This window comes from Hippopotamus amphibius, chromosome 17, assembly GCF_030028045.1.
Source record: "Hippopotamus amphibius kiboko isolate mHipAmp2 chromosome 17, mHipAmp2.hap2, whole genome shotgun sequence".
Lineage (NCBI taxonomy): Eukaryota > Metazoa > Chordata > Mammalia > Artiodactyla > Hippopotamidae > Hippopotamus > Hippopotamus amphibius.
The window spans coordinates 50739623-50765657 of record NC_080202.1 but is presented as its reverse complement, the minus strand read 5'-3'; the positions used below and the strand labels follow the sequence as shown (position 1 = coordinate 50765657).

The 26035-nt window shown below is 39.2% G+C and overlaps 2 protein-coding genes across 2 annotated transcripts in view; one reads left to right on the top strand and one right to left on the bottom strand.

Moving 5' to 3' along the window:
- LOC130839625 (RAD52 motif-containing protein 1-like) overlaps window positions 1–26035 on the bottom strand; it is an 82491-nt gene that overhangs the window by 9935 nt on the left and 46521 nt on the right. The window lies entirely within an intron of this gene.
- The window catches only part of LOC130840246 (leucine-rich repeat-containing protein 37A-like), a 43323-nt gene continuing 26185 nt past the window's right edge, over window positions 8898–26035 (top strand). Inside the window, 4 exon segments of the mRNA XM_057715547.1 lie at window positions 8898–8902; window positions 13965–14036; window positions 17762–17833; window positions 18457–18537. Of these exon segments, the coding sequence (XP_057571530.1) occupies window positions 8898–8902; window positions 13965–14036; window positions 17762–17833; window positions 18457–18537 (230 nt within the window).

Sequence of the window (26035 nt, the reverse complement as noted above, 5' to 3'; positions counted from 1 at the left end):
CCTTGATCATTATGTAGTGTCCTTCCTTGTCTCTTGTAATAGTCTTTACTTTCAAGTCTAATTTGTCTGATATGAGTATTGCTACTCCAGCTTTCTTTTGACTTCCATTTGCATGGAATATCTTTTTCCATCCCTTTACTTTCAGTCTATATGTATCCCTTGGTCTGAAGTGGGTTTCTTGGAGGCAGCATATAGAAGGGTCTTGTTTTTGTATCCATTCAGCCAGTCTGTGTCTTCTGGTTGGAGCATTTAATCCATTTACATTTAAGGTGATTATTGACACGTGTGTTCCAATGACCATTTTCTTAATTGTTTTGGGTTTGTATTTGTAGGTGTTTTCCTTTTCTTGTGTTTCCTACTTAGAGAAATTCCTTTAGCACTTGTTGTAAGGCTGGTTTGGTGGTGCTGCATTCTCTTAACTTTTGCTTGTCTGGAAAGCTTTTGATTTCTCCCTCAAATCTGAGTGAGATTCTTGCTGGGTAGAGTATTCTTGGCCATAGGTTTCTCTCTTTCAGGACTTGCAGTATATCCTGCCATTCCCTTCTGGCCTGCAGAGTTTCTGTGGAAAGGTCAGCTGTTATCCTTATGGGTTTTCCCTTATATGTTATTTGTTGCTTTTCTCTTGCTGGTTTTAATATTTTTTCTTTGTGTTGAATTGTCATTAGTTTGATTAATATGTGCCTTGGTGTATTTCTCCTTGGGTTTATTCTGTATGGGACTCTCTGTGCTTCTTGGACTTGGTTAATTGTTTCCTTTCCCATGTTGGGGAAGTTTTCCACTATAACCTCTTCAAATATTTTCTCAGACCCTTTCTTTTTTTCTTCTTCTTCTGGGATGCCTAAAATGCGAATGTTGCTATGCTTAATGTTACCGCTGAGGTCTCTGAGAATGTCTTCTATTCTTTTTACTCTTTTTTCTTTTTCCTGCTCTGTGGCAGTTATTTCCCCCATTCTGTCTTCCAACTCACTTATTCGTTCTTCTGCCTCAGTCATTCTGCTGGTTATAGCATCTAGAGTATTTTTAATTTCAGTTATTTTGTTATCCATTGCTGTTTGTTTTTCTGACTTCTTATGAACTGTTTCTTGTACCTTCTCTATTTTGTTATTGTGATTTTGGATCATTTTTACTATCATTACTCTGAATTCTTTTTCAGGCATTTTTCCTCTTTCCTCTTCATTTATTTGGTCTTGTGGGTTCTTTTCCTGCTCCTTTGCCTGCATGGTGTTTCTTTGTTTCCTCATGGTTGTGCAAACTTTTGGGGTTGCTGGTCCTGGCGATAGAGATGTTTACAGAAGACTGTCCAAGCCTCAGACTAATGTCCAAGTGTTGGGTTAAAGAAATACTAAGTCTAGGAAACACATACATGTATAAGACACACAACTACTGAATCCATTAGGACATAAGGCTCTGGAAAGACCTGACAGAACCCCAGTATGCTATCAGATATTCAAAGAGAAACCCAACAGAAATTGACAACTGAAACAGAACAAATCAGAGAGAAAAGCAAAAGCAAACAAACAAATAACACCTTACACATACAAACACTAATCCAGGGAGATTTTGTAAGCTAGAATCAAATATAGAAAAGAGCTAGAGTACCACCAGAGAGAATGGAGATTCTCAGAATGAAATTAGACAATTGTACTAAGAACTAAGATAAAGAGAAAAACCTAATATTAAATATCAAGGCGGTGCGTCATCTGGAGAATAGAGCAAGGAGTCTGAGCAGATCGATAGTGTTGCTTATAAGTATGTTAAGATAAAATAAACTAAAAATGGGTGGAAGAAAGGGGAATAGAAGAGTGTAGTGTGATTGGAAATATGCAAATAAAAAGAAAGGAATAGAAATGTATAAAAGATAGGGATGAAAGGAAAGTATGAGAGATATATTGTCTGTACTACCAAAAACTTAGCTAGAAATAGAAGTATATAAAAAGGCAAAAAAAAAAAATAGAATAAAAAATAGCATTAAAAAATTATGTTATAAAACTTGTAGATCCCTTAGGACTAAGATCGTAATTAATAAAGGAAAAAAAAAAATCCAGAACTGATTCCAGAATGCACCAGCTCCATAGGATTGATACTAATATTTCTGTTTCCTTACAGTCTCAGCTGTAAGTGTCCTTCTACTTGCCTTGGGTTTTTTTGCATTAATCTGTGACCAGCAGAGCTTCCTTTATTGTTCGTCTGGAAGTGTCGGTCTGTGGGGAGGGCGAGGGTACAATAGTGGCTCTATTCCCTGGGAGTGAGTGAGCAGTGGCGCACTGTTGTTTCAGTCGGGCTTGGAGATGCCTATTGCAGAGGGACGCCGGTGGCTCAGGTGTAAACAGAAAGTCTCAGAGTTGGGTCTCTCTCAGGTTTTTTTTTTTTTCTCGGCAGCCTCCCTGCTGCCGGCATTCCAAGGGGTTTTAATCTAGCCCCGCCTGAGTGCCTGAGGGTACTTGTTATCCCTGAGCGCCTTAGGTGGCCCACAGGGCGGCTCTCCACTGCCCACTGCAGGCACCGAAAGAGAGAGAGAGGCTATGCCCGCAGCTCCTCCCCCCCGCTCATGAGCCCGCAGCATCCAGCTGCCATCATGGCCGGGCAGCTCTCAGGGGCAGGTACTCCTCGCTGCAGACCTCTTCCCTCCTGTCGTCCCAGTCTGTCACCTTACTGGCAACAATTTTTCTCACCCTGAACCATCTCTCTAGTTCCCACGCTCCCACTCCTGGACCCTCTGTTCAGCTGTGAATCGACGTCTTGGTCTGGGAACACTGAGCTGTGGTTCGGAGTTCGGACCCTCCGTATGTTTCTCACTCCCTCCCGTCTGCCACAGCTCTGCCGCGTCACCCTCTTTGAGCCATTGTAGATGCCTCCCTACCAGTTATGTCAGGATCCTTGCAGTCCTTTCTGGTGTCTGAGGTCGTCTGCTGGTGTTCAGCCGGTTCTCTTTGGGAATTATTGCGTCCTTCGGTGCATTCCTAATGCAGCTGTGGAGAGGGATGCATTCCATGTCCCTCTACTTCGCCGCCATCTTTTTCTCCTTCACATTGATGAACAGATTACCCAGACAGAAAATCAATAAGAAAACAGTAGCCTTAAATGACACATTAGACCAGTTAGATTTAATAGATATGTACAGGACATTCATCCAAAAGCAGCAGAATACACATTTTTTTCAAGTGTACATGGAACGTTCTCTAGGATAGGCCACAAAACATGTCAGAACAAATTTAAGAGGATAGAAATTTTAGCAAGCACCTTTCTGCTACAATGGTATAAAACCAGAATCAATTACAGAAGAAAAATGGAAAGAAATATAGACACATGGAGACTAAACAACATGTTACTAAAAATACCAATGGGTCAACAAAGAAATCAAAGGGAAAATCATATATTTACAATAGCCAGGACATAGAAGCAACCTAAATGCCCATCAACAGATGAATAGATAAAGAAAATGTGGCATATATATACAATGGAATATTACTCAGCCATAAAAGGTAATGAAATTGAGTTATTTGGAGTGAGGTGGATGGACCTAGAGTCTGTTATACAGAGCAAAGTAAGCCAGAAAGAGAAAAACAAATACTGTATGCTAACGCATATATATGGAATCTAAAAAATAGTACTTATGAACCCAGTGGCAGGGCAAGAATAAAGATGCAGATGCAGAGAACGAACTTGAGGACATGGAGAGGGTGGGGCGAAGGGGAAGCTGGGATGAAGTGAGAGAGTAGCACTGACATATATACACTACCATATGTAAAATAGATAGCTAGTGGGAAGCTGCTGCATTACACAGGGAGATCAACTCGATAATGGGTGATGACTTAGAGGGGTGAGATAGGGAGGGTGGGAAGGAGTGGCAGGAGGGAGGGGATATGGGGATATATGTATAAATACAGCTGACTCACTTTGTTGTACAGCAGAAACTGACACAACAGTGTAAAGCAATTATACTCCAAGATAGAGCTTAAAAAAAAAAAGAGAGAAAATCATAAAATATCTGAGACAAGTGAAAATAAAAACACAACTTTCCAAAATCTATGGGACACAGTACAAAGCAGTTCTAAGAGGGAAGTTTAGAGTGATACAGGCTTACCTCAAGAAAAAAGAAACATTTCAAATAAACGACCTAACCCACCATCTAAAGCAATTAGAAAAAGAAGAACAATCCTTAAAGTCAGCAGAAGAAAGGAAATAATAAAAATCAGAGCAGAAATAAATAAAACAGAGACAAAGAAGCAATAGAAAAGCTCAATGAAAACAGGAGCTGGGTTTTTTTGAAAAGATAAGCAAAATTGATAACCATGTATCCAGGCTCATTAAGAAAGAGAGAGGACCCAAACTAACAAAATAAGAAACGAAAGAGGAGAAATTACAACTGATATCACATAGATACAATCATAAGAGAACACTACAAACAGTTATATGCCAGAAAATTGGACAACCTAGAAGAAATAGAAAAATTCCTAGAAACATACACTCTTCCAATACTGATTCAGAAAGAAATAATCTGAACAGACTGATCACTAGTAGTGAAATTGAATCAATAATCAAAAAACTCACAAGAAACAAAAGTCCAGGACCAGATGGCTTCACAGGGAAATTCTGCCAAACATAATGAAGACTTAATCCCTTTCCTTCCCAAACTATCCCCCAAAATTGAACAGGAGCAAACACTGTTAAACTCATTTTACAAGGCCACAGTTACCCTGATACCAAAACCAGACAAAGACACTACAAAAAAAAAGGAAAAAGAAAGAAAGAAGGAAAATTGTAGGTCAATATCTCTGGTGAATATAGATGTAAAAATCCTCAACAAAATATTAGCAACCCAAATTCAACAATATATAAAACCGCTCATACAACACAATGAAGTGGGATTTATCCTAGGGATGCAAGGATGGTTCAATATCTGCAAATCAATCAATATGATACACCGTATTAACAAAATGAAGGATGAAAACCACATGGTACTCTCAACAGATGCAGAAGGTGGATGGATCTACAGTCTGTCATACAGAGTGAAGTAATTTAGAGAAAAACAAATACTGTATGCTAATTCATATATATGGAATCTAAAAAAAATGGTACTGATGAACCAAGTGACAGGGCAAGAATAAAGATGCAGATGTAGAGAATAGACTTGAGGACATGGGGTAGGGGGTGTAGGGGAAGCTGGGACGAAGTGAGAGAGTAGCATTGACATAATACACTACTAAATGTACATTAGATAGCTAGTGGGAAGCTGCTGCATAACACAGGGACATCAACTCGATGATTGGTGATCACTTAGAGGAGTGGGATAGGGAGGGTGGGAAGGAGACATGGGAGGGAGGGGATATGGGTATATATGTATAAATACAGCTGATTCACTTTGTTGTACAGCAGAAACTGGCACAACAGTGAAAGCAACTATACTCCAATAAAGAGCTTAAAAAACACAGATGCAGAAAAAGCATTTGAAAAAATTCAATACCCATTCATCATGAAGTTTGTATATAGGGAACATATCTCAACTATAATAAGGGCCACGTACAGCTCACAGCTAACATCATACTCAATGGTGAAAAGCTGAAAGCTTTTCCTCCAAATTCAGGAACAAAATAAGAATGCCCACTCTCACCATTTCTATTGGACATACTGTTGGAAGCCCTAGCTACAGCAATCAGAGAAGAAAAAGAAATAGAAACCATCCAAATTAGGAATGAAGAAGTAAAACTGTCACTATTTGCAGATGACATAATACGTCATATAGAAAACCCTAAAGTCTCTATCAAAAAACTATTAAAACTAATAAATGAATCGAATAAAGTTGCAGGATAAAGAATAAGATTCAGAAATCTGTTGGTTTTCTATATAATCACAATGAACTATCAAAAAGAGAAAGCAAGAAAACAATCCAATTTGTAATCACATAAAGATACTAAAGTGCTTTGATATAAACTTAACCAGAGAGGTGAAAGACCCTTACTCTGAAATCTATAAAACATTGATGAAGGAAACTGAAGATGATACAAAGAAATGGAAATATATCCCTTGTTTATGGATTGGAAGAATTAATATTGTTAAAATGAATGTAGTACCCAAAGCAATCTACAGATTTAATTAAATCCCTATCAAAATTCCCATGCTATTTTTCACAGAACTAGAGCAAATAACCCTAAAATTCATACGGAACCACAAAAGACCCCAAATAACCAAAGCAACCTTGAGGAAAAAGAACAAAGCTGGAGCTATCACACTCCCTGACTTCAGGCTATACTACAAAGCTAGAGTAATCAAAATAGTATGGTACTGGCACAGAAACAGACATATAGATCAATGGAATGGAATAGAGAGCTAGAAATAAGCCCACACACATATGGTTAATTCATCTCCAACAAAGGAGGCAAAAATATACAATGGGGGAAAGACAGCCTCTTCAATAAGTGGTATTGGGAAAACTGGACAGATACATGTAAAAGAATTAAAGTAGAACATTTTCTCACACCATTTACAAAAATAAACTCAAAATGGATTAAAGGGCTAAATGTAAGACTGGAAACCATAAAACTCCTGGAAGAAAACACCGGCAGAGTGTAAGTCTTAGCAATATTTTTTGGATCAGTCTCCTCAAGCAAGGGGAACAAAAGCAAAAATAAACATATTGGACCGAATGAAACTTAAAAACTTTTGCACAGTGAAGGAAACCATCGACAAAATGAAAAGACAACCTATTGAATGGGAGAAGATATCTGCAAATGATATGTCTGGTAAGGGGTTAATATCCAAAATATAAACAGCTCATACAACTCGATATCAAAAATCAAAAAGTGGACAAATGACCTGACTAGGTTTTTTGTTTTTTGTTTTTTAGAGGAAAGACATGTTTTATTTATGTATTTATTGGCTGCATTGGGTCTTCGTTGCTGTACAAGGACTTTCTCTAGCTGCCGCTAGCAGGGGCTACTCTTTGCTGCGGTGCATGGGTTTCTCATTGCAGTGGCTTCTCTTGATGCGAGTACGGGCTCTAGGCACGTTGGCTTCAGTAGTTGTGGCACATGGGCTCAATAGCTGTGGCTCATGGGCTCTAGAGCACAGGCTCAGTAGTTGTGGCACACGGGCTTAGTTGCTCCATGACACGTGGAATCTTCCTGCAGCAGGGCTTGAACCTGTGTCGCCTCCATTGGTAGGCAGATTCTTAACCACTGCACCATCTAGGAAGTCCCTGACTGGGTATTTTTATCCAAAGAAGATATACTATAGGCCAACAGCCACACTGAAATACTCAACATTACTAATCATCAGGAAAATGCAAATTAAGATCACAATGAAATATCACTTCACACCTGACAGAATGGCTATTATTAAAAAACAACAAATAAAAAATGTTGGTGAGGATGTGGAGAAAAGGGAACCCTGGTACACTGTTGATGGGAATGTAAATTGGTATATCCACTATGGAAAATAGTACAGAGATTCCTTAAAAAAATTAAAAATAAAACTACCATATGATCCAGCAATCCACTCCTGGATACATATCTGAAGAAAATAAAAACATTAACTCAAAAAGATAGATGCACCAGAATGTTCATATTTCCATTACTTATAATAGGCAAGATATGGAATCAACCTGTGTCCTTCAATAGGTGAATGGATAAAGATGTGGTATACACAGTGGAATATTACTCAGCCATAAAATAGAATAAAATTTTGCCATCTGCAGCAACATAAATGAACCTGGAGAGTATTATGCTTCATGAAGTAAGTCAAACAGAAAGACAAATACTGTATGTTTTTACTTATTATGGGATCTAAAAAATAAGACAAGTGAAAGACCAAAATCATTGCTTACCTTACCATGGCAGCTTTTCACTGGAGATTTCAGTGATTCTCAAACCTATATCTATATGCCACTGACAGAGTCTTTTTATTTTAGCTTTTTGATATGATTTTAGAAAGTGGCAAAAATGGTACAAAGAATTCTCACATAGTCTTCACCCGGATTTTCCAAATGTTAACATTTTACCATACTTGTTTTATCGTCCTCTCTGTAGGTGCATGTTATTATTTTTTTTTCTGAATGTTTGTGAGTGACTTGCAGGCATGATGCCCTTAACCACTAAATACTTTAGTGTGCATTATCTTAAATATATATGCATATACATACATATATATACACACACACACATATATGTATACACACATACATACATCATTCTCTTACATAGCCACAGTACAATTACCCAAATTAGAAGATTATCACTGATATAGCACATCTAACTAATCTACAGAATTTACTCAAATGTTACTAGTTGTTCCATTAATGTCATCTTTAGCAATTAAGCATCAATTTGTCATGTCTCTTTATTCTTCAATCTGGGAAAATTCCTCATTCCTTTTCCGTCATGATTTTCACATTTTTGATGCATACAAGCCATGTATTTTTTAGAATATCCTTCAATTTGGGTGGCAGGTTCTTAAAAATAACCCAGAGTTCAAATTTTGCAACAATCCTTAGGCATTAAATTCTAAAACTTTAGAATTTCCCTCCCAGGCTTACAAGCTCTAGTTGTTAGGAAGGTTGCAGCAGCATTTTTTAGGCTTACCACTAACTGGCAGTGCTTTCACCAGCTCTGTATATTCTGTGTCTGGAAGTTCAGTTCCCTTATTACTTAGCACATTGTCCAGGTTGTTGATACCGATCTTTTCACCTTTAGAAAGTTAGAAATAGTTATATATATTAGTGATGATTCCAAATTTAGGTTGACTAGCAAAAGCATGATGCAGTCTGCATCTACTACACAGTCTGGGGGGAAATTAGAACTTTAATTGTTTCTTCAATACTAATAGACAAAAGTTCTTTTTAAATGCTGAGAAAAAAAATCACTTCTATACTGTTCCATTAATCCACCTAGATAGCTAATATAATGTCGTAAGAAAGTGTTACATGACTTTGTTAATAATGTAATCGTTGACAATGTTACCTCAATTATTCAAAAATTCACAGTGCCATTTATTGTGCCTGCCTCGAGTTTCACGCAGGGAAACATTATATTAGGAAGGAAAGCTCTACAGAATGTAGGATTTCTAACTTACATTTAGTCCTGTAGGTATATTTTGTATTGTTTTATTTTTGCTTCTTTTTACCAAATTTAAATTTATGTAACCCAAGATAAAACTTTCCATTAGATCTAGCAGTAGGATATTGGGAAAACATGATAGAAAAATAAAAATTATTGTTGAGCCCTGGGGCCCTCAGTTTAGTAGTAAATTTATCACTAACCTGTGAAAGCTTTCTTTTTTTTTTTTTAAACAGAAAATAAACAGCATATATTTAGAGTGTACAATTTGGTGTCCCAGTCTCCCAATTCATTCCCCCCCAACCCTCCACACTTTACCCACTTGGTGTCCATGTGTTTGTTCTCTACACTTGTGTCTCTATTTCTGCCTTGCATTTCCTCTTTCATAGTTGTTAGCATTTGCCTTATGGATTGAGGTGCTCCTATATTGGGTGCATATATATTTATAATTGTTATCTCCTCTTCTTGGATGGATCCCTTGATCTTTATGTAATGTCCTTTCTTGTCTCTTGTAACATTTTTTATTTTAAAGTCTATTTTCTCTGATGTGACTCTTGCTACTCCAGCTTTCTTCTGATTTTCATTTGCATGGAATACCTTTTTCCATCCCCTCACTTTCAGTCTGTATGTGTCCCTAGGTCCCAAGTGGGTCTCTTGTAGACAGCATATATATGGGTCTTGTTGTATCCATTCAGCTAGTCTGTGTCTTTTGGTTGGTGCATTTAGTCTATTTACATTCAAGGTAATTATTGATATGTATGTTCCTACTACCATTTTCTTAATTATTTTGTTTCTGTTTTTGTAGTTCCTTTTCTTCTCTTATGTTTCCCACTTACAGAACTTCCTTTAGCATTTGTTGTAGGGCTGGTTTGGTGGTGCTGAATTCTCTTAGCTGTTGCTTGTCTGTAAAGCTTTTGATTTCTCTGTCAAATCTGAATGAGATCCTTGCTGCGCAGAGTATTCTTGGTTGCAGGTTCTTCCCTTTCATCACTTGAAATATATCATGCCACTCCCTTCTGGCTTGCAGAGTTTCTGCTGAGAAATCAGCTGTTAACCTTATGGGAGTTCCCTTGTATGTTATTTGTTGTTTTTCCCTTGTTGCTTTTAATAATATTTCTCTGTCTTTACTGTTTGTCAATTTGACTTCTATATGTCTTGGCGTGTTTCTCCTTGGATTTATCCTGCCTGGGACTCTCTGCGCTTCCTGGACTTGGGTAGCTGTTTCCTTTCCCATGTTAGGGAAGTTTTCAACTGGAATCCCTTCCAGTATTTTCTCCGGTCCTTTCTCTCTCTCTTCTCCTTCTGGGACCCCTACAATGAGAATGTTGGTGCGTTTAACATTGTCCCAGAGGTATCTTAGGCTGTCTTCAGCTCTTTTCATTCCTTTTTCCTTATTCTTTTCCACAACAGTGATATTCACCATTCTGTCTTCCAGGTCACTTATTTGCCGTTCTGCCTCAGTTAATCTGCTGTTGGTTCCTTCTAGCGTATTTTTCATTTCAGTTATTGTGTTGCATATGTCTGTTTGTTTGTTCTTTAATTCTTCTAGGTCTTTAGTAAACTTTTCGATCTTTGCATCCAGTCTTTTTTCAAAGTCCTGAATCATCTTCACCATCATTATTCTGAATCTTTTTCTGTAAGGGCGCCTATCTCCTCTTCATTTAGTTGTTTTCCTGGGTTTTTATTCTGTCCCTTCATCTGGTACAAAGTCCTCTGCTTTTTCATTTTCTCTATCTTTCTGTGGCTGTGGTTTTCAGTTCCACAAGAGAAAATACTACTGATACTGCTTGATACTGCTGTCTGCCCTCTTGTGAAGGAAGCTATCTAGGAGGCCTGGGGGTGCTCCCTGATGGGAGGGACTGATGGTGGATAGGGCTAGGTGGGCAGAGCTCAGTAAGACTTTAATCTGATTTGGTGGGCAGTGTTCACACCTTGTTGGTTGTTTGGCCTGAGGCTACTTAGCACTGGAGCTTACAGGCTCTTTGGTGGGGCTAATGGTGGACTCTGGGAGGGTTCATGCCAATGTGCACTTTCCAGAACCCCTGCTGCCAGTGCCCCTGTCTCCTTGGTGAGCCACAGCTGCCCCCCACCTCTGCAGGCAACCCTCAAACACCAGCAGGTAGGTCTGGTTCAATCTCCTATGGGGTCACTACTCCTTCCCCCTGGGTCCTGGTGAGCACACTTTCCTGTGTGCCCTCCAAGAGTGGTGTCTCTGTTTTCCCCAGTCCTGTGGAGGTCCTGCAACCAAATCCCACTGGCTTTCAAAGTCTGGTTGTATGGGTTTCCTCCTCCCGTTGCTGGACTCCCATGTGGGGAAGCCTGACATGGGGCTCAGAACCCTCACTTTAGTGGGTGGACTTGTGCAGTATAACTGTCCTCCAGTTTGTGAGACACCCACCCAGCATTTATGGGATTTGATTTCAAGGCGACTGTGTCCCCTCCTACTGTCTCATTGCAGCTTCTCCTTTGTCTCTGCATGTGGGGTTTTTTTTTTTTTGGTGAGTTCCAGTGTCTTTCTGTCGATGATTGGACAGCATTTAGTTGTAATTCTGGTGCTCTTGCAAGAAGGAGTGGCTATAAGCTCTTATGTTTGTTTTTGTTTTCTGTCCTTGATGGAGTTGGCTTTCTCACATTGTTTGGTCATTCCTGAGTGCAGTTCATCTTTGTAGTTGCGATTCTACTGCTTTTGTTTCCCAGCTTTAGGGGAGAAGTGAAATGAGCTGCTGGGGCTTGTTACTCCCAATGGGTTCCCCTGAGAATAAGGCAGAGGTGGAAGGTGCCTTCTGGTGGCTAGTCAGGGAGTGCATACCTTTCTTCCAGGGTCCTGGGACCTTGCCTCCTTCCTGACAGCAATTGCTGCTACCTGGAGGAGGACACTTTTGCTGCCTGGATCAAGGAGGAAAGATGTGGGGTTGATGTGTGCTGTAGGCTGCTCCTACCACACGGTTACAACCGTTCACCCTGTAGGCAGTTCCAGGACATTTCTGGTAGGGGAGCATTTGTGGAGCTGTTTCCACGCATTGAGCTAAGGTGGTAATTTTTAAGTTATATCTTTTCTAGCATTCCTGGAGATTTTGGTGGAAGTGAATGGGTGGAGACTAGACAAACTTGAAACAGCACACCTTAGGAAAACAATTTTATATCCCTGTTACATCCTAGAGAAACTCAGGCAAATATGTACAAACACAAGCATGTTCAAAGCAGTATTGTTTTTAATAACTAAAAACTAGAAAAGTCTCAGTGTGCACCAAGAGTTGAATGAAAAAATAAAGTGTGGTATAGTGATAGAGTTAGAAGGCATACACTTCATCAGAAACATAATGCAAACCACACAGGTAATCTTAAATTTTCTGGTAGCCACTTTAAAATAAAAGTAAAGGGCTTCCTAGGTGGCGCAGTGGTTAAGAATCCGCCTGCCAATGCAGAGGACACGGGTTCAATCCCAGCTCCAGGAAGATCCCACATGCCGCGGAGCAACTAAGCCCGTGCGCCAAAAAATAAAAAAATAAAAAAAAAATAAATAAATAAAATAAAATAAAAGTAAAAAGAAACAGAAAAAATAAATATCTTTTACTTAACCCTTATATCCAAAATATCATTTTAATATGTAATCATTGTATACATTATTAGTAAGATATTCTACATTTTTTCGACAGTGTTTGCGTGTCGCAACTAAGAAGCTCACATGCCGCTGCAAAAACATCTCGCATGCTGCAATAAAGACCCAGCACAGCCTAAATAAATAAATAAATATTTTTTAAAAATGTAGAGAAAAAAAAGTTAGAATTAAAAAAATGTTAATGAGAGACTCTACATTTTTTTCCATGCTAATTCTTTGTAATTACAATTTAGTTGCAAAGTTTTGTCACAAATACTTGATGTGTATTTAGATTTCATAAAATTTATAGTTGAAAAAGTAGTATCACATACACAAATTGTTGCAAACATACTTAAACATTTTGCAGTAATTACATTGTCGGTTTTTTAAATTTAAATTTTAAAATAATTGAAATGAATTAAATTAAAAATTCAACTCTGTCACATTAGCCACTTTCACGTACCCAGAAGCCTCATATACTTGGACATGCAACACTACATGCTACAGGCAAAAATAACATTATTTTACAAAATAATGTTGAGTGAAAGAAGCAATGTAGGAAATAATACATGTAGTAGGATTCCACTTAGATAAAGTTGAAGAAGAAGCAAGAGTAAAGTGTGCTGTCTATGGCTGACACAGAAAAGACAAAACTACACTTAAAAAGCAAGGAAATTCTTATGAAAGTCAGGATAGTGGTTCCCTCTAGGAAGTCAGAGAGGGTTGTGATTGGAAAGGGGTACACGGGGCCTTCTGGGATGTTGGCAGGATTCTTTCTTGACGTGAATGGTGTTACATGGGGATTTGTTTTATAATTATTAACCTGAACAATTACATTATGTATCTTTTATAGACATTTTAGCTTTTGAAAACTTTTTAATGGGGGAAGAATCAGATGGCTTCATTTGCAGCCCTGATAGAGTTCTGTATGGGACTTCCCAATAAGGTTTGGGGAAAGATGGGAGGGAAGGACAGCTCTGCAACACTGGGTTAAAACCCAGAGCTGGGTTCTAACAGAGACTTGGTGATCTAGAGAGTAGGCATTAACTATATGACTTGGTGGAAGAATGGATGCGGGGGTTGTGTGTGTGTGTGTGAGAGAGAGAGAGATAGAGAGAGGTGGACACAAAGGAGGATGTGAAAAGAAAGGTTTAAATGAAAACAGCAGAAATCACCATCCCTAAATTAAATAAGAAATAGGATGTTTGGGTGGCACCATTACCCAGCTTTCCTCCACATATAGGAGTTAGTCCTATGTAGTAAATAGTTGTACTTCTTTTGCATTTTGATCCAGAAATAACCTTTTCATTTTTCAGGATTCTCGGTGACAATAATTTGACTGAATTACATAAGGACTTGTTTGAAGGCTTGCTATCCCTCTGGTATTTGTAAGTTAATTAATCATATTTGTTTTGAGTTCTTATCTATAAAGTGGATTATCTATAAAGTACTTAAGGGATTCAAGTTAGATAATCTCTTCAATTTTCTTCCAGCAATAAAATCCTGCAATTCTGTAAGTCTGTGTAGGACCCCAGCCCATCTCTAGCATTAACTACCTCCTATTCTTTTTCAATTTTTTAATCATGTAGACAAGATATACATTTTAAAAAAAACCCTTTATTTGTAGAGAAAAGTGGTGATGAGGTTTGAGCAATAGTAGACTCCCCTATGAACCTTACTGTATGTGTTCATATACTCTCTGTTTATATTTTGTGTATGACCTACAATCAAATCTGGCCCACAGTCTGTTTCTATACAGCGCATAAGTTAAAAATGGTTTTTAAAGGACTGTCAAAGAAAAAAAAAAAGAAAGAAAAATATGCGACAGAGACTGTATGTGGCCAGCAAAACCTAAAATATTTACTATCTGGTCTTTAAAGAATAGGTTTGAAAAAGTTCCTGAGTAAAATGAAAGGAATTAAAATTAACCTCAGGACTTCCCTAGTGACACAATGGTTAAGAATCCACCTGCCATGCATGGGTCATGGGTTCGTTCCCTGGTCCAGGAAGATCTCACGTACCATGGATCAACTTAGCCCGTTGCCACAACTACTGAACCTGTGTGCCACAAGTACTGAAGTCTGCGTGCCTGGAGCCCGTACTCCAAAATAAGAGAAGCCACCTGAATGAGAAGCCTGCGCACCACAATGAACAATAGCCCCCGCTCGCCACAACTAGAGAAAGCCCACACGTAGCAAAAAAGCCCCAGTGCAGCCAATTACAAAAAAAAAAAGTTAACCTCAAATTGTCACCTACAGGACAAGAAAATATAGAACACTAACATTCATATGAATGCCATTAACTCATAATTTTCATAATTTAATCGAAATTAATATTTCAATGTGAAATAAGCAGATGAATTATATAAACAGTATTGTCCAGAATACATTGTTACTAAAATAAACAGACTATTGTTAAGAATTGTGATGCAGGAATCATTATACCAATATTAAAAATGTTTAAGATGATGGTTAAGTGGTATATTTAGAAATGTTGACACTAAACAAGCATATCAGAAATGTACCTAACAAAAATCTCTCCAGCCTCTTTTTTTTTTCACTGTTTTTTTGTTTCTTCATTTGTTTTGTTTTGGTTTTTTAGGTTGCGCTCCACAGCTTTCAGGATCTTAGTTCCCCCAAGCAGGAATTTGACCTAGGCCCCCAGAAGTAGAAGTGCTGAGTCCACTGGGCCTCCAGGGAATTCGCTCTCCAGCTTCTTTATCAAGGAGGAAATGCTTGCATAGTAGTTCTGTTTTTTTAGGGATAAGTAGATACTGTGTCCATTGCTATAAAAGCTCAGTTTTTGTCCTTTGTTCACGGCATCCAAAGCTGTGTATGTCATTAATCCTTTTCAAGCCAAGTAATGATCCTCTAGGGAAACAGATTCTTCCTGCAAATTTAAAAGGCTTAGGGAAGTGGGTATAAAGAGCCTCACATGCCACCTTTTAAAAATAGTTATTTTAATTATCAAACTTTCAAAGCCTTAAGGGGCAACCACTTTTGTTTAGATAGATAGATTTATTTATTTATTTATTTATTTACTTATTTACTGGCAGCATTGGGTCTTCATTGCTGCTCTAGGGCTTTCTCTAGTTGTGGTGAGTGGGGGCTTTTCATTGCGGTGGCTTCTCTTGTTGCAGAGCACTTGCTATAGGCACGTGGGCTCCATAGTTGTATCCTGCGGGCTCTACAGCACATATGCTGTAACTACTGAGCCCACATGCTGCGACTACTGAAGCCACTGCCCCTAGAGTACAGGCTTAGTAGTTGTGTCACACAGGCTTAGTTGCTCCATGGCATGTGGGGTCTTCCCAGACCAGGGATCAAACCTGTGTGCCCTGCATTGGCAGGCAGGTTCTTAAGCACTGTGGCCACCCAGGACGTCCCACAACCACTTTTGTATTAGTCTCCTTCTCTGCTATCTGGGCTGCAAGCCTTACAAACACAGTTTGGAGAAAAACAAGATAACTGCTCAGTGGATTAGGCCCGTCATTCCTTCTACTATGAAATACTTTTTAAGCTGATTACTTCATGTTAGCATGGGTATTCTCATTCTTTAAAAAGCAATGCCAATCAATAAAAAAGCTTAAAAAGAATATGCTAATATGTACTATGCCTAGTGTTGTGAACAGAAAGATGGGTAAGACAGGATTCCTTTTAGCAACTCATGATCCCACACGGAAAAGAAACACATAAGCTCAAACCATAATGACAAAGTGCTGTAGAGACACAGAAGAGGGAACCATGAAGTAATAAAACTGCATTTCTTTTAAAACATTTTCCTCCTTCTGTTCCCTCCTCAGATATTTGTTGATTTTATAAATATTTGAGTTTGCTTTATGTCCATGCATTGGCTTTAACCATGATAGACAATGTGCATGAGCAAGATCTAGTCCATTCTTTCAAGGAGTTTATGCTCAGAGGAAATGGGATACAAAAGGAGCTACATTTTAGAAAAGAAATGGATATGGGCAATGAGAGCTGTAAGTTGGTGTTGCGGCACAGAAGAGGGAAAGAAAGACTTCAAATTGGATCAGGGAAGATGTTACTAGCACAACGCTGTTTAGATGGGACCTGGAAGGGCCGTTGGGTATAATCAGACAGACATCTGAGGAAGAATAAGCTTGCAAAAGGAAGGTGGGAGAAAGGCAAAACACAGGAAGAATACTTTGAGAACCTGTAGAGTACAAGCAGGGAGAGCAGGAGATTAGAGCCAGATTATCTAGGGCTTTGCAGGCCAAGCCGAGGCTAAGATGCCAAGCCACCATGTTACCACAGCAGTGCTCTGAAACAGTCACTTGGAGGACTTGTTAAAACACAAGCTCCAGCCCCATAGTTACTGATTCAGTCGGTCCAGAGTAGGGCTGAGTATTTGTGTCCTCGGTAAGTTCACAAGTGATTTTGGTAGTTGAGACCCACTTCTGAAGAGTTAATGTGGTGATCACATGGAGGGTGGCTTAGAAAGGGAGAGAGTAGAGGTGGAAACAGCAGTCAGAAGACAGTTCTACCCATTCAGGTGAAATGAGAGACTAAGCTGGAATCAATGGAAGTAAGATAGCTATAGTCAAGAGTGGATATTTTCAAATAAAAGTCAATATGATAGAAGGTATGATACGGAATTAAAGTTGCATATTGATGAGTGGAGTAACTTCCTTTCAAGTTGAATGAAAGGATATCTTTTATTTCTTCTGGTACTGAAGTGGCCTAGAAAAATAGAACTAAATGGGAAGTGTGGAAATATAAGAATATTCACATTACGATTAGAAATTATAATGATACTTGGAGATAAAAACTTTGAGCTCATAATCTAGACTATGATGAGACCACAAAAGGTGCAATCTACTCAATTCTTCTGCTCTCAGGAAAGATTACCTCCAAAGTCTATCTAGACCTAAACCTGTATATTTAATTTATGAAGGTCATGAGGGTGAGACTCTTAAGAGAGGTGAAGGCAGGGTTAGGGGCTCTGGAAGGTTCAAATAACATTCCTCAAGATTTGGAGTTTAGACCAGAGCTACTTATTTATTATTATCATTCTAACCTCTACTAGTGATTGCTACTAATTAGATACCTAGTAGCTAATTGAGGCAATATTTTCCTTTTCCTTTTCCTAGAGATTTATCCTGCAATAAAATACAGTATATTGAAAGAGGTACATTTGAAGCATTACCTTTTTTGCAGTTTATGTAAGTAACAAATGTAACTTCATTATATTTGGAATTTTTATACAAGTTTTATAAAATTAATTTGTTACTCATTTTGAAATACGATTACAATTACTACTAAAATTATGTAGCAAATCCTTTTTGTCCCAAGCAAAGATTAGTGTGAGAAGTATTACACAGATCAGAGAGAATCGTTACAGAGCAGTGGTTCTCAAGCAGGGTGATTTTGCAGGCAGGTGACATTTGGCAATGTCTGGAGGTGGTTTTGCCTGTCAGGCCTCTATATGCTGCTGCCACCTAGTGGACAGAGGTCAGAGATGCTGCGAAACATCCAACAGTGTACAGGAGAGCCCCCACAACAAAGAATTATCCAGCCCAAGACGTCAATAGTGCTGCTTTTCTAGAGAAATAAAGATCACGTCACGCAGTATTTACTGAGCATTTATTGTTTTGTATCTAATGCACCACATATATAATCATGAAAGGATAAAGCATGATATCTTCCACAGTGAGATTTCTTTAAGTGTATGGAGGGAGTAGTGATGTTATGTTTCTTCACATAGAAATTAGAATTATTACCAAAGGATAAATGTTCTGAAAGAATGTATATTTTTCTTCTTCTGCTGCTTGTCTTTTCTTTGTAGAAATCTAGGTTGCAATTTACTCACAGAACTGAGCTTTGGAACGTTTCAGGCCTAGCATGGAATGCAGTTTTTACATAAGGTGTAAGTAAAGTAGAAGATGAATACATGTAAAAAATTCTGTGGGAGAACATCATACACTTATTGGTTAGCTGGGTGTAAGCCCAGTAGGAATTCTGGAAAGTATGTCTTCAGATCCATTTGTTTTTTTTCGAATGAGGAAACGAAGGTACAAAGAGGGCAAGAGACTTGTCTAACTCATGTATATGAAATGTTTTGCTTTCCGTAGTACTGATCTTTCGCACAGGCAATCAAAAGCACCAAGCGAAAACACTCAAATTAGCGTTGTCATGGAATCCCAGTGCTGCTGCTCCAATATACGAATTGTCCGTGAAATGCCACGTTTGAATTTACACTGATTTCCTGGTCATGTGCAGAGTTCCACACTGCTTCAAGTGTATGCAACACAGAGCTGCAAAGAACTAAGTTTAGCACAGAATTCTTCAGGGAGCAAAAGGTGTGGCTGCTTCCTCAACCATTATTAGCTTCTTTTAAATGGTGAAACAGAAAGAATTCCTGAACACCCACCACAGGGCTCTCCCCAGCCTCCCAGAACATTATTTTTCAAAAAGCATGTACCTCTGAAGTGAATCATCTGTGGCCAATAGGAAGCTTTGAGGTATGGAATAAGTTGTTGTTTGTGTTCAGCTGTAGTGTGAAAAGTATAAAGAAAATACACTGCTGTAGCCTGATTCTATATACGTTCTTTCCTGACTACTCTTTAATAAGAAATGTGGGTTTTAGACTCCCTCAGCTGAAAAATTCTGTGATTTCTCTGTGACACAAGCAAATCATAGTGGGTACGTTCAATGGCCAGAAGAGGTAAAGAGCCTCCTCTCCACCTGGCTTTGCAAAGACTCTTACCTGCCTTGTGGTTCAGAAACCCACTGTCACACAGTTCATTTTAGGTTAATGGAGGTGCTGAGGGTGTCTCTGGAGCTGGAGTAACAGTTCCTGCAGATGCCAATCTGTGGCGGCCTCCTTCTTCCCCTCATTAGTTTGCTGATGCCTACCTTGGGGAGAGAGCACCCAGAGCACCAGAGAGCAGGCTCCTGAGGTCCCTCCACCAGGAGGTTTCAGTAGCGTCAGTACAATGTCTTACACTCACCGCCTTTTCGGAACATTTTATGAGACCAGGCATCTCTTATAAGAATCGGAGTTTCACTATGGTTATGTAGGCAACACAGGAAAATAAACAGTGGGAAATATATAAGTAAATAAATAAATAAAGGCATCACAGTTGATAAAAATGAATGAATTCATTCAAAAACATTCACCAAGTGCCATGCCCACTGTGTATCAGCACTGTACTAAGTGCTGGGGATACAAACAAGACTAGGACAGGGACTTTGTCCCCAGGAAACTCGAAGGAGGAAGATGGACGTTGATGGGAAAACATATGAGAGCCATTCTAGCATCTGTGCATCAGGGTAACAAGACAGACAACAAAGTAGAAAATGGGTGGTGGGTTAGAAGAGATTCCTAATGGAAGAGGCAGCAACGTCTTCCTTTGGAATGTCTGTGTTCATCTTAAAAGACAGAAAAAGGTGACGCAGGAATCAGAGCTATCTGGTGTTGGAAAGAAATGAATACTATACTCCTAAAACTCACTCGCCGTTACTTTCAAAAGATTGTCACAATATAGTAAGTGTGTATTGGGGGTAGACCTCTTTCTTTGTTTTGGGTCAGGTCTTTCTAATAGACAAACTAATTTGCTCCAGGAAACATTTGCCATGCTGAGATATGAACGTTATCGCATCTCTTCCAAAGGCAAGCTGCCAAGGGAAGATGCCACCCTCGCGTTGTCATTTTATTACCTATAAGGACACATTACTGGGATGTTTATAAGTTGAAGCAGTGTTTTCCTCTGCTTAAATAAGTTTGGAAAAGGGCCCCAGCTGAGATGGATTTATCATGAATTGAATGAAGCTTCCACTTCAGGGCTCCTCACTTGCATAGGTCCCCTCCACTGTCCTGGGAGGGGGTCCTAGCAATTTTCATATTCATCACTTTGCATGTCTTTCTTTATTAGATAGGATTTCCCAAAGTAGATGAGGTGTAGGCCTCACAAAACCTTGATTCCTTGCCAGGTTTCAGGTGATTATAACTCAGTAGGTTTCTTGAACGAAGCCTCTAGGTTACCGACAAACACCAGGGGAACTAGTTAGCAGTGCAACAGCCCTGTTTGAACCTGAAATCTACCTCACAGATGAGCCAAGAGCTTATTAATTAATAAAGTACCACTCTTTGAATGGTGGTAATAATCACATCTCTTTCAGATGAAATCAGGAATGAAATGTATTTTGGAGAACCAGCAGTGGTTGGTAATCCTAAATGTTAAGTATACTTTCTTTTCTGAGATTAAAGTGCTTCTCCTTCATTCACCTACACAGGTCCAGACGGATGGCTTATTTTTAAACATTTTTTTAGTCACGTCATTGGTTCTAACAACACAAACTCCATGAGTTTTAGAAACTGAAGGACTCTACAGTGTCTGAAGGCAATATAACTTATCCAGAGCACATTCACATGCTGGCTTGTCTGTGGTACATCGATATTGTACCAAGGACATGAGCACTGAGCGAGATTAACAGGAAACTCCAAGCCTTATCCCTATTATTTACCCCTCAGTTGAGAATATCAATGAGATAGGTGTGGCCACACTGTGAAGGCAAATTGAGCTGGGGTCCCAGAGCCGCCCTAATGCTCCCCCAGTCAGCCAGCATTGGTTTCCTTTAGAAGCTGTGTGCACACAAAAGTTTACACTGTTCAGGGTGTTGTCATCACTGTTTAGTGTGTACTGGCATCCTGGCAGCTTCTCAGATTCAGAAAGGCATACATATTAAAAATGATAATAACTCGGGTCTGGCCTTTGGGGTGATTTAAGGTGGCTGTTTTATTTGTAAGAGTTCCAAATGTTGAGATTGTCACACCTAGCAACTACTATACTTTTCTTCTCCCAACTACATCTTGTTCTTCCCACCTGTGTAACAAGGTATCTTCTTTTTCTCAGAAGCATGGTAACGTTTCTTTAATACCTACACTTCTTAGGTGCCTGTTATGTTCCAGGCGCTATACTAAGTACTTGTACTTATTACACAGGTAAGATAGTGTGCCTAAGGCTTTTAGCATAGTGATTGGTATGTGGTAAGTGCTGAATACATATGAACTCACAATTCTATTTTCCCAGCAGCGCTTATTATCCCCACATTGGGGATGAGGAAACTGAAACTCAGAGACGTTGGATAACTTGCTAGATTCACACTGTTAATAAGTGGCGGAACCACTACTGAGCTTTGCAAGCAATTGTCTATGCAGCTCTTCATTTCCTTGTAGTAGGAGCTAAATAATGACCACTTGGCTTTCTCTGCATTGTGTCTTGAAGTTGGCTTCTAAGTTGAATAGGCCCTTTAGAGCAGAGAGCTTTTTCCCTGTGAGACTTTAACGCCTCTGGAGCTCCTGGCCGTGCGACCTCTGGGCATCCCCAGAGTTTCTGCCACTGGCCAGTAGAGATATGACATCATTACTTCTGTTTGGTTTTTTTCATAAATTTATTTATTTATGTATTTATTTATGTATTTATTGGCTGTGTTGTATCTTCGTTGCTGCACGAGGGCTTTCTCTAGCTGTGGTGGGCAGGGGCTATTCTTTGTTGTGGTGCATGGGCTCTAGGTGCACGGGCTTCATTAGTTGTGGGACATGGGCTTAGTAGTTCTGGCTTGCGAGCTCTAGGTGCAGGCTCAGTAGTTCTCGTGGACGGGCTTAGTTGCTCTGCATCATGTGGGATATTTCGGGACCAGAGATCAAACTGGTTTCCCCTACACTGGCAGGCAGATTCTCAACCCCTGCACCACCCGGGGAGTCCCAACATCATTACTTCTGAGCACCTACTCTGTGCCCAGCCTATGCTAGGTGCTTTGCATACACTCTTTTCATTTCATCCTCAAATTGCCTTATGAGGTAAATGGTACTAAGTAAGACTCAGAGATGTTCATTACTCAAGTCACTGTACCAGATAGTGACAGCCAGAATTCAAACCCAGGTCTGCCTGATTCCACAGCCCTTGCATCTTCCTCTGTTCCTCACTGCCAGGGACTCTATTTCAAGGCTATTCTCAGAACTTGGCTTAAGATACAGATTCACCATTTCAGATTCTTTCGGCTTTTCCTCCTGAGAAAGGGTTTACATGATGCAGTTGGACGTCCTGTATTGCAGAGCCTCTCATGGGGAGCCGTGTTCTCATGAATAACAGAAGAGGGTTACTCCATCCCAAAATACTTCACACATATTGGAACAGGGTCTAGGTCACTCTGCTTATTTCTTTGACTACCTGCCCCCTGCCTTGGGATTCTAGCATAGAGATTTTAGAGTTGTCTTATTTTAAATTTATTTTCACGGCCTGCTTTGGACATTTTTTTCAGTTAAAGCTCTTAGGATTTCTGTACATTCAGGACAGTGATGACATGCTTCAGTCCTCAGTTCTTCTGTGTCTCCTCAGTTAATAAAAAGGAAATGTAGTCCTTCTGTCTGGACCTGTATAGAAGAATGTGGAGAAAAATAAATAGCAGGGGAGAAGTGTTCCCTTATTTTGTGAGCTTCCTTTAATCTGTCCCATTGTTCTACAGCAAAAGGCTTATGCAGAAACATCTGAATTTTCTTCTTCAAATAAGATATATTTTGAGAACCATTCAGAAGAACATTTTTTAAACTTTGACTCTGAGATGGTCTTTTGAGGCTGATAAACACTGTTGCCACGTTTTACTTCTGTAAAGATAAGCTCATGAATATCAAAAAGGCAATGGACTAGGAGTCAGCATACCTGCTGTCTGTAAAATGAGGAAGTTGAACCAAAATGGAAATAAGCTCTAGTGCAGTGTCCACTGTGAATCTAAAACCATCTGTGCTGTGGTTTGTGGGAAATCAGTTGCTGTAGAGTCCCCAAATTGAGCTGTTGACTCCGTTCTCACTCATTCTCCCCGTTGCCCAGGCACAAACTTAGTGAATAAAAGATGGCACTAAAGACAGGAGGAAACAGGATAATTTGGCCCCATAGTTTGATTTCATTAGGGATAAACACAAGGATATTAACCTGTTAGAGAAGGGCTGCTTGGTTGAGAAGAAACACTGAGCTTATGGGACCAAGGCCGTGGACCTCTAAAGAAAAGTGAAGGGTTAGACGACTGCGATAATTTTGGAGGAAGGATAACACACTGCTAAATTGTTTTGACTCATATTGCTTTATAGTCATTCTTGATGACTGGGGAAAAGTGGGCAAAGGAAGATGCAGAGGTGAAGGAATTTACTTGCACAGGAGCACACCAGTGATCTGGCAGGATTTAATGCCAATTTTCCTTCTCAAAGCCTCAAAGTTTGAGGAACTGTGCTTAACCAGACATGTGACACTCACATTCTCTCTAACGTTATCATACTGGCTGTTAACTGAGTGTTACAAATCAAACAAGTTTAATTGTACTAAGAAAATCTAGAAGAATGGGCTACAGTAGGAAGCATAGGGGACTTCCCAAGGCAAGACCAAGCTGCATGGCTCCCAGCCTCACCACTGACTGCCTCTGACCTTGGTCACGGAGCAGTCTGAGCCTTCACTCCTGCTTTCTCCATCTGCCAACATGTTTGGTCTGCAGCCAACTGGTGTCCTGTATTTTACAAGATACTTTCTTTTTCTTGAGATATAATCCACATAATGTGAAATGGGATATTTTAAAGTAAATGATTCAATAGACAGGCATTTTCATCAGTTCCACAAAGAGATACTACACCCATGAGCTATCACTCTCCATTTCTTCCTCCTCCCAGGCCCTGGCAACTACGAATTTGCTTTCTGTTTCTACAGATTTGCCAATCCTGCACACTTCATACAAACAAAATATGTGGCTTTTTTGTGTATCTGGCTTCTTTGACGTAACCTTATTTCCAAGGTTCATCCATGTTGTAGCATATACCAGTACTTCACTCCTTTTTAAGGCTGAATAATATTCCATTGTGTAGATATGCCATGGTTATTCTTCCATCCATCAGTTAATAGACATTTGTGTTGTTTCCACTTTTTGGCTGTTATGAAGAATGCTGCTTTGAACATTCACAAGTTTTTGTTTGGACATAGTTTTTAAAATCTTTCTTGGGTGTATACCTAGGAGTGGAATTACTGGGTCACAGGATAAGTGTTAGCTGAACTTTCTAAAGGACCTGCCAGACTGTTTCTTGCAGTGGCTGCACTATTCCCACCAGCAATGTATGAGGTTTCCAGTTTCTCCATATACTCGCCAGCATTTGTTATTGTCTGTTTGATTATAGCCATGTTAGTATTAAGTATCAATAGTATCTCACTGTGGCTTTGATTTGTACTTCCGTAATGATTTAAGACATTGAGCATCTTTTCATATGCTTACTGGCCATTTGTATATCTTCTTTGGAGCAATTTTAAAATTACTTATTTTTTTATTGAGTTGTAAGAGTTCTTTATATTTTCTGGATGTTCTGAATACTAGACCTTTATCAGATATATGAGTGGCAAATATTTTCTCCCATTCTATGTGTTTTTTCACTTTCTTGATAGTGTCCTTTGAAGCAGAAGCATTTTTAATTTTTATAAAGTCCATTTCATCGATGTTTCCTTTGGTTGTTTGTGCTTTGGTATCATATCTAAGAAATTGCTGCCTAATGCAAGGTCATAAAGATTTATTCTTGTGTTTTCTTCTAAGAGTTTTACAGCTTTAGCTCTTACATTTGGATATTTGATCCATTTGGAGTTAATTTTCACATATGGTGGGACGTGGAGGAGTCCAGCTTCCTTATTTTGTGTGTGGATGTACACTTGTCCCAGCATCATTTGAAAAGACTGTTGTTTCCACATTGAGTTGTTTTGGCCCCCTTGTTGAAAATCAATAGACTATAAATATGAGGGTTGATTTCTGTACTGTCAATTCTGTTCCATCGATTTACATGTCTATTCTTAGGCCAGTACCACACTCTGACTGCAGTAGCTTTGAACTGAGTTTTGAAAGAAGATGTGTGAGTCCTCCCACTTTGTTCTTTACCAACATTGTTTTGCTTACGCTGTTTCCTTGAACGGCCATATGAATTTTAGAATTCGCTTGGCAATTTCTGGAAAGAAGTCAGCTGGGATTTTGATAGGAATTGCACTGAAACCGTATGCCAATGGGAAGTAGTGAAATTTTAATAATATTTTCTTCCGATCCATGAACACAGCGTGTCTTTACATTTATTTAGATCTTCTTCAATTCTTTCAACAGCTTTGTACTTTTCAGTGTGACTCTTGCACTTATTTGGTTAAATGTTTTCCTGAGTATTTTATTTTTTTGATGCTGTTACACATGGGATTGTTTTCTTAATTTCATTTTTGGATTACTCATTGCTGGTGTATAAAAATATGGCTAGTTTTTGCATATTGATCTTCTATCCTGCAACCTTGCTGAACTCCTTTATTAATGCTAGCAGTTATTTCCATAGATTCCCAGGAATCTGTCTTGTGGTCTTCCAGCTT